General features: G+C 36.8%; 1 protein-coding gene across 1 annotated transcript; it reads right to left on the bottom strand.

The window, feature by feature from the left end:
* Window positions 1-2224: 2224 nt before the first annotated feature.
* On the bottom strand, window positions 2225-3218 carry LOC121979940 (BTB/POZ domain-containing protein At1g01640-like). Its single transcript, XM_042531915.1, has 3 exons — window positions 3032-3218; window positions 2801-2988; window positions 2225-2719 (listed from the first exon to the last, which is right to left on the bottom strand). The coding sequence occupies exons 1-3, from the start codon at window positions 3216-3218 to the stop codon at window positions 2225-2227; spliced, it is 870 nt and encodes a 289-aa protein (XP_042387849.1).
* Between the last annotated feature and the right edge of the window lie 5829 nt (window positions 3219-9047).

Raw genomic sequence — 9047 nt, 5'->3', positions numbered from 1 at the left:
AGTTGTAAATGTTATCCATGGTCACACTTGTACTCTAAACATAAATTAGACTTCCATTCGCAATAGTATGCTTTTTAAAGTAAATTACATTATGTATATCATTGCTTACATATATTGGGCAGGCAAATATATATTTCCCAACATAGGAGTGTCAATTCGGATGGATCGAGCAGGTTTTGATCGAGTCGAAACAAGGATATTACAAAAAAATTCCAACCCGAACACAACATAACCCTAAACTCGAACTCTGATAACCAAACCAACCTGAATAACTCAACCGACTCAATGAAAAAAGATTTTTTTTTTTTTACTATTTTTCCATATCTCTTTACTTTTATCTTAATATTTCATCATTATCATATTAACCTTCTACTATTATGTACATAAAGCATCTTAATTTTTAAAATAAAATTTGATTTAACTAAAAAAAACACATAGATCCTAAATTCAGGTGTGTAAATCTAGGTCAACTCGAACCCAACCAGATCCTAACACAACCCAAAAACCTCTAATGTAAACCCAACCCAAACTCAAAAACCTCCAACCCTAACACAATATTTTTTAGGTCAACTCAGATCGAGTTGGTGGGTCAAGTTTATTTTTGACACTCGCAATTCCAACATGTCATTTTTTATGAGTCTTTCTTCATTTTTTTCTGTGACTTCCTTAACCTATCTTATAAAGACAAGTGGCACATTCTTGGTACCACCCAACATTACAATAAACATAGGGAATCTTAATCCCCTACCAAGAAATGATACTAATACAAGAGGTGATGATATTTTAGGCCTAGTTCCATCTCTGTTGATCTTTGAGACCTCTCATGCTAGTTCTTCAAATGAATCATCCAATCATGAGAATAATCCATTTTATTCCTCAAATATACCATATATTACATCTTCTCATTCCTAGATTATGCCCTTGGCTTCTTCAATGAGTGACTGTGATGAAAATACTCCTTGGCACAGACTTCCTTTAAGTGATATCTATGCATGATGCCCAGTAATAGTCACCCGTTGTCAAAATTTGTTAAACAAAAATGCTTTACGTAGATATTAAAGGATCCAAATTAGCATATTGTGTTGACTATAAAATTTGATGTTCTCCTTCGCAATGAGACATGGTGCTTAGTTCCTCATAGTATCTCCATGTACATTGTGGGTTTCAAATGGATCTTCTGTCTTAGGTATCATATTAATTGCTCTCTTGAAGGGTCACAAGCTTGTCTTGTGGCAAAAAGGATTCAGTTAACAGTTAAGTATTGATTTTAGTAACACATTTAGTCCAATTATTAAGATTATAATCGTCAGATTATAATTATCAATAGTTGTTAGCTCCAACTGACTAATACAACAATCAAATATTTTTAATGTCTTTCTTAATTCATGACCATGTTGAGGAAGTTGTATTTATGGAATAGACGTATGTTTATTCATTCACCACTTTTAAAAAATGTTTGTATGCTGAAGAAATTTGTATATGATATTCGATAAACTATTCGTACATGGTTTCATGCACCATCTCTTTACTTGGTTACGCGCTCAAGGGTTCTAGGATTCTAGGGCTCAAAGATTGACTCCTCTTTTTTTACAAATGCAATGTGGACTCTAATATTTCTTCTTTATTTATGTGAATGATATTATTCTAATTGGTAAAGATCATGAAACCATCACTATTTTACTTTATCTTCTTAATTAGGAATTTTCTATTAGAGATCTTAACACAACTTTTTTTTTTTTGGTATTGAATTTTTCTTATATCCTAAAGGTTGTTTCCTTTCACAAAATAAATACATTACTGAAAATTTTTAATAGATTAAAATGGATGATGCACGTCATATTTCTATCACGATAGTTATGAATAACTTTTCTACATTTATCATGTCATTCTATAACTGATCCTCAAATAAGAGGCCACTATCACATTACCTAACTGTCAATTAGGCTTATCAATTTATACATGCTCTTATGGAACAAAAAAAAGTTATTGAGAGGAAACTTTGCTATCTCGAAGACATTATTTTTCATGGTCTGTTTTTGATACCGTTTGCTCAGAGTAACAAAATAATAATCCAAAATATAATCATAAACTAATTTCAATTGTAAAAAAAATTAATTATTATTATTTATAATTATGAAGATTATATATCATATTTTTTCTATTACTATATTTGTCATATTATTTTCTATATTATAAATATAAAACAATAAAGCAAATATTTTCTCTAACTTTTTTTTCTTTTCTTGTTGACATCTTTTTTACGTACGTCTGCTTTCACCTTATTCACCAGCTCCCTCGTGATCTCCACGCACAGCTCCGCGTTACTGCAGGCGAACGCCTCGAATTCCGGCGAGAACACCACCTCCTCCGCCTGCTCCACCACCACGCACATCGCCCGCTCCTTCAGATTCACGCTGGAGCATCGCTGCGCCGCCTCCAGTACGTCGAGCGCGTTGCCTGCGCAGAGGTCCTCGATAACCCACCGCTCACAGAACTTCCGAAGGAAGGGGATATCGTACTTGTCGGCCGTGATGAGCAGAGAGAGCACGGTCGAGAAGGGCTTCTGCTCCGCCGGCCGAAGCTCGCCGGAGTAGAGGAACTCAAGCAGATGCTGCAGCTCACGGTGCGTGAGTTCTGGGAGCGAGATGATGCCGCCGGCGGGCGCGGCCTTGCAGTCGTCGGCGAGCAGCATGGTCTTGAAGATTTCGGATTTAGAAGCCTGAGACAAGTTCAATTCGAAGTAATTAAAATCAATGCGAATGCACAAATTCATGCGAATTCACAAATCCATGCATCGCACCAGCACTGCTCGATGGGCCGGAACTGGTTGGCCGTCGCCGGCCTTCACCAAAATGTCGGTGTGCAACCCTTCTCGCAGCACCGCCAACCAATTAAGGAAAGCCACCTTCTTCTCCGCATTCGTCTCCCTTCTTTGCATCTCCTTCATCTTCTCGAATGCACGCCGAATCCCCTGTGCAGCACCAGAATCTGATATCGATCTTGTTTTTATTACATAAAATGAGAGGTGAACATCTGCATGCCTTGGGTTGAACGGAATTGGAGCCCTGAGAAGTGGTGGTGGCGGCGGCTTTGTTGTGGCCATCGCCTTCGAGATCATTCAAGAAGGTCATCATGCTCTTTGCGCCGTCGTAGCAGGCGGCGCAGATGGAGTTTAACGTCGAGTAACGCGCCGCCACGGTACAGATGCAGCACTCCATTGTCAATTTTGGATGAAGAGAGAGAGATGGATCATAACTCTGTTTTTATAAGCATGAGCACGGAAAAATCTAGGGCGAAGTCATCAGCATCCGCGTGCTGCTGCTTTTCATCCCACACACAAGTCATTTTTACAATCTATATATATATATATAATTATTTTGTTTAATCTAAATACTATGTTTCAAATCTTAAAACTTAAATTAAAAAAAAAAAAAAAAAAATTAATGCTCACAGAGTGTTCACGCATATACATTAAAATAGCATTTTATTGTATTTTCCATCTTAAAATTTTTATAACTTAATCAAAACTATTTAAAATTGATCCATCTCATTTTTAATATAATCAAAAATCACTTTAAAATGGTTAATATATTAGCTATATAATAGTTGTTATACGATTATAGTAGCCATTTAATAGCTACAATAATAATTTTGATGCGATTTGATAAGTTTAAATAATATCGATTAAATTAATAAAGAAATATTTTATATAAAGAGTGTTCTATATATAACATTTTTAATAAATTATTTTTAAAAAAAAAACTTTAACACACTGTAGTAGTTATGGAACTTTACATATTATAGCAATTACTCTATATTTATAACAACGTCCAAATAAAGTATTTTTAAATAAAAAAATATAATGAATACTATATTTTAACTTTTTGTTTAAAAATTTATATTAAAAATGCCCTTTTAATTTTTATGGTTGAATGATTCATGTTCAAGAAGAGTTAAGAGGGACTTGCAAACCTCCCAAGAGAAAACCCAAAAATATAAAGAGATTAAGGAGAGAAAAATGCGGCCAACAATGTACTACCTTCTTCAACTAATGCTTGGATATGGGACGAAGTGTTGTCAACCTTCACAAACCTTCTCCCGAGCGACGAGTTTTTATATTTTTGTTTTTTTTACCATGTATCCAGCTCTTCACGACAAGGTTTTAGTTGAAACATCAAAACATTGTTAAATTTATTTTCAATTTAATGAATGCATCAATTATTAGTTCAAATATTGTTAGTGCTTCTCACTATTTTTAAAGTACTAAGGAAAGATTTTTCCAATTACATAAAATATTTATGATATGATAACAACTAGATTACAAGTTTAAAATTAATTATATAATGTAAACTCAATAATATGAAATAGAATATAATGTTTTATGTTTGCCATAAAATATTATTTTCATTTAAAAAATAATAGAAATCAAAGTCATATAAATTTTATATTGTTTATGGGAATTCTTAAAAAAAACTTTGAAATGTAAATTCGAAAAATATAATAATTTTGGCAAAAAAAAACAATTCAGTAATGATCTTAATCAAAACTGTTATTATATGGTTGTGTAATAATTTTAACCAATATTAAAACATGATCAATTTGAATCATTTAATTACTCTGAAAATATGAATAGGTATAGTGCATCTATCTCCTTGGTCTATTTACACCTTTTAAGTGGTCTTCCTCTTTAATCTTTTGGAGATTCAAATACAACCAGCCCCTCTATATTCATTTGGAACATCTTTATTTTTTTTGCTTTTCATTGAACAAATCCTCCTAATCCGAAGGACAATTAATCCGAATGACAATGAAGCTCAAATGCCATATCTAAATCCATTTATGGGATCCATTTGACTTGTCTTCTTTGTCTAATACAACTTGTTAGGTATTTAAGAACTCAAAGTCTCAACTCTTTCTTCTTTCTCTTACATTGTGCTCTTTCAGTGGTCAAAGCCGATGAAGAGCAGCTTAGCTCTGATACCATTTGTTGAGATGACTGACATTGCTAGAGAGATGATGAATAACAATTTGTGATTTTACTTGACATTTATTGTGCTCGTCTACAAAAGATTACTATATAGTAGAAATATATATAAACAAAATAACATAAACACTCATCCCAACAAGTGATTTTATGTGGATCAGAATTTTCAATTTCTACTCCACGACCTAATCTAGTGCTACCACCACTAAGTCTTTCTCTTGCTCTAAAATAGAGGTAGAGAAAGTTTTTACAATACTCATTCTTATAAATAATATAAGACAAATACAAATATACAACAGATATCAAGAGGAATAGAAATAAACACATTTGCATAAAAGAAGCTTAGCCATGATTGTTGTTTATCGCTTTTTGATTGCCTCCTGAGGGATGAAAATGTAGTGACACTCTCCTCTGAAACCTCCAAGAGCTAACATACAAAATTCTACATGAAATCCTCTTTTATAAGCTTTAATTCGTGGTTGTTTTTTTACTTATCAGTCGACTGCATGCATCAATTAGTTGTTAATTACTCCCTCTGCATTTGACTATTTCACCTACAGAACATATTTTCCTAGTTCAGTTTTGATCACAATAGTCAACCATTGACACATTAATCAAGTGCCGTTGAGTTTAAAATATTATATTCGCTACAACAGCATTATCAGTACACTGATCGTATTCATCAATCGACTAAAGACGATCAGTCGAGTTTTTGGATCAATTCAAAAAATATTTGTTTGCTACTTTAGTCAATTGCTCATATCCCATATTAGTTGATTGAATCTCCTCAAACCTTGAGTTCAGGGATTAGAGATTTATCAATCAACGCTACTCCCTAGAAGTTTCAACTGAATGTCAAGTGTTTAGTTAATTATGATCCACTCTAATTTCTCCATTATCAATAATCTTGGTCAATTTTGATCAGAGATTAATTGTACCAATAATCTTCTCCTTTAACAAACTCTCCTTTCACTTATGTCTCAACCAATCTTTAATATATTGATTAACTATCAAGTATCCAGTCAACCTTAATTACCTACTGATAAATTGCTCGACCTCAAACATATTAGTAATTAAACATCAAAACTTAACTCGGGCTAATTCGAACTTGTCAACCTTGACTAGAAGTTAATTGCACCTGCATCGATAAAAGTCATGCATAAAGAAAGTGTCCAACTTTGTCTTCAAATGGTTGAAGTCCAGTTTATCAAAGTCGGAACAACTTATTATAATGTATTCATTATAGTCAATTATTTTTCTATAGGATGTTAATTTGATGCTTTGAGACCTTGGTTTAATATCAATTGTTGAATGAATGATGATGGACTAGTGGGAGGGGATAAGTGACTTAAAATTCTTCAAAATAACACTAAAATATATATTATTTTGGTGTGTGTGTGTGATAATATAGTAAGCGTGAAAGCTAAAGCAAAGATGTAAAATAGATGAAAAGAAACAATGTTAACTAACATGGTTTGGGGATCTATACTACTCCACGAACCATGTCACATTCAGTATGACATCCAAAAAAAAAATTACTAAAGAATCTTCTTTGTACTAAAGTAATGGAGCAAACTCTAATAAGATGTTCAACTAAGGACAAAGAGCTTGAACATTCTATACAATTAATCCAAGTAAGCAATAAGAAATGGCTTCTATAACCAAAACCAACTCTAGTATGAGAGCCATATCAAATATCATAGTTTCTCTCTAAGGGATGAATTTAAGAACAAGGAAAAGAAAGTCTTCAAAGGAATCATGAGAACTTGAAAGATTTTGAAGTCTTGAACAATCCAATATATTCAAATTTTTTAGGCACTTAGAAAGAGTGGAGAATTTCATATGCTATATTTTCCATATATTCGTTCAAAGGAGCATAAATACTACAGTTTAAGAACCAATGGTACTTGATGTATCCGAAGATAACCTGTCCAGGTTAGCCATCTTCTCTCACGCCTGTGCGAGACACACATCCTTCTGTGCCCCGCGCCTAGCTAACACTCACATACAGGAAAGTGTCCAACTTTGTCTTCAACTTTGCGAGACACACATACGCCTGTGCGATAAAAGTCATGCATAAAGAAAGTGTCCAACTTTGTCTTCAAATGGTTGAAGTCCAGTTTATCAAAGTCGGAACAACTTATTATAATGTATTCATTATAGTCAATTATTTTTCTATAGGATGTTAATTTGATGCTTTGAGACCTTGGTTTAATATCAATTGTTGAATGAATGATGGTGGACTAGTGTGAGGGGATAAGTGACTTAAAATTCTTCAAAATAACACTAAAATATATATTATTTTGGTGTGTGTGTGTGTGATAATATAGTAAGTGTGAAAGCTAAAGCAAAGATGTAAAATAGATGTGATCCTGTCCGGAAGCTGAGTCGGACGAAGGTTGATTGCGACAGCCTGATTGTTGACGGAAAGTCGTGGGTGATCCGGCTCCCACGGGAGGCTGACGATGTTGCAGGCCCCTGCACACACTCAGACGATCTCCCCTCTCACGTTAGAGACCAGAACCCAGGGAAAAAGTCCCCGGGTCAGGCCCTCCGACGCTCAAGTCAGGTACTTTTTCCCTAGAAAACGCAAAGAGAAGCCCCAAAACGACTGAAAGTGAAAAGTTGTGGAAAAGAGTGATGAGAGAGCGTACCCGCGTACGAAGAATCCTCTCCTTTTTATGCACCCGCCTCGCTTCTAGAACCTGCAATTATGTCAGAAAGCGTTAGACGCGGGGCTTTGTCGTGTAGTCCCGGACACCTGTCGTGCTGCTATTGGTTGTGAAAGCATCTTCTTGTTTAGGAATCTCCGCCTTTACATATGGGTTTTGTCTTGTAATGAAGGACATCTGTCAGGCTGCTATTGGTTATGAGGACATCTTTTCGTTTAGAAACCTCCGCCTTCGCACATATCGCTGGTATGTAATGATTACCTCTTGACGGACAATTGTGATTCTCCGACTTCCGCACGGCTTAGCTCATCCGATCTATTGTGGCCTGCATCTGCCTCGCATCCTCCGATCAGATCCAGCCTCTAAGCGTCACCTACCAGTCGGGCTGACTCTGAACAGCTCTGTCGATCTCGGTCTGTACCCTGTATCTTGTATACCCTGGCCCTCGACTGTAGGCCTGTAGATCGAGCTGCCTTTAAACAGCTCTGCCGATCCCGACCTATACCCTGCACTTTGTATTTCCTGGCCCTCGACCGTAGGCCTGTAGATCGAGCTGCCTTTAAACAGCTCTGCCGATCCCGACCTATGCCCTGCACTTTGTATTTCCTGGCCCTCGACCATAGGCCTGTAGATCGAGCTGCCTTTAAACAGCTCTGCCGATCCCGACCTATACCCTACACTTTGTATTTCCTGGCCCTCGACCGTAGGCTTGTAGATCGAGTTGCCTTCAAACAGCTCTGCAGATCCCGACCTATACCCTGCACTTTGTATTTCCTGGCCCTCGACCGTAGGCCTGTAGATCGAGCTGCCTTTAAACAGCTCTGCCGATCCCGACCTATACCCTGCACTTTGTATTTCCTGGCCCTCGACCGTAGGCCTGTAGATCGAGCTGCCTTCAAACAGCTCTGCAGATCCCGACCTATACCCTGCACTTTGTATTTCCTGGCCCTCGACCGTAGGCCTGTAGATCGAGCTGTCTCTACACAGCTCTGCCGATCCCGACCTGTGATTTGTGACTTGTACTTCCGGGCCTTCGAATCGCAGGCCTGTAGATCGAGCTGCCTTTAAACAGCTCTGCCGATCCCGACTTATACCTGCACTTTGTATTTCCTGGCCCTCGACCGTAGGCCTGTAGATCGAGCTGTCTCTACACAGCTCTGCCGATCCCGACCTGTGATTTGTGACTTGTACTTCCGGGCCTTTGAATCGCAGGCCTGTAGATCGAGCTGCCTTTAAACAGTTCTGCCGATCCCGACCTATACCCTGTGTTCTGCCTGTCGTCTTCCTTTGTCTTTCAACTACTTTGCCCCCTTGATCGACAAGTCTGCCTGACCTCTGACTGCCCTATATGCTTGACTTTGACTGCCTAGTCAGCTTGACTATTGACTGCC

The sequence above is a fragment of the Zingiber officinale genome, chromosome 5A (genome assembly GCF_018446385.1).
Source record: "Zingiber officinale cultivar Zhangliang chromosome 5A, Zo_v1.1, whole genome shotgun sequence".
Classification (NCBI taxonomy): domain Eukaryota; kingdom Viridiplantae; phylum Streptophyta; class Magnoliopsida; order Zingiberales; family Zingiberaceae; genus Zingiber; species Zingiber officinale.
Note: the sequence above shows the minus strand (reverse complement) of the source record. Positions and strands in the feature narration are given on the sequence as shown.

Coding starts and splice junctions, on each gene's coding strand:
- LOC121979940 (XM_042531915.1), bottom strand. CDS start 3,218: ATGGAGTGCTGCATCTGTACCGTGGCGGCGCGTTACTCGACGTTAAAC. Junction 2,989..3,031: donor TCAACCCAAGGCATGCAGAT/GTTCACCTCTCA, acceptor GATCGATATCAG/ATTCTGGTGCTGCACAGGGG. Junction 2,720..2,800: donor CGGCCCATCGAGCAGTGCTG/GTGCGATGCATG, acceptor AACTTGTCTCAG/GCTTCTAAATCCGAAATCTT.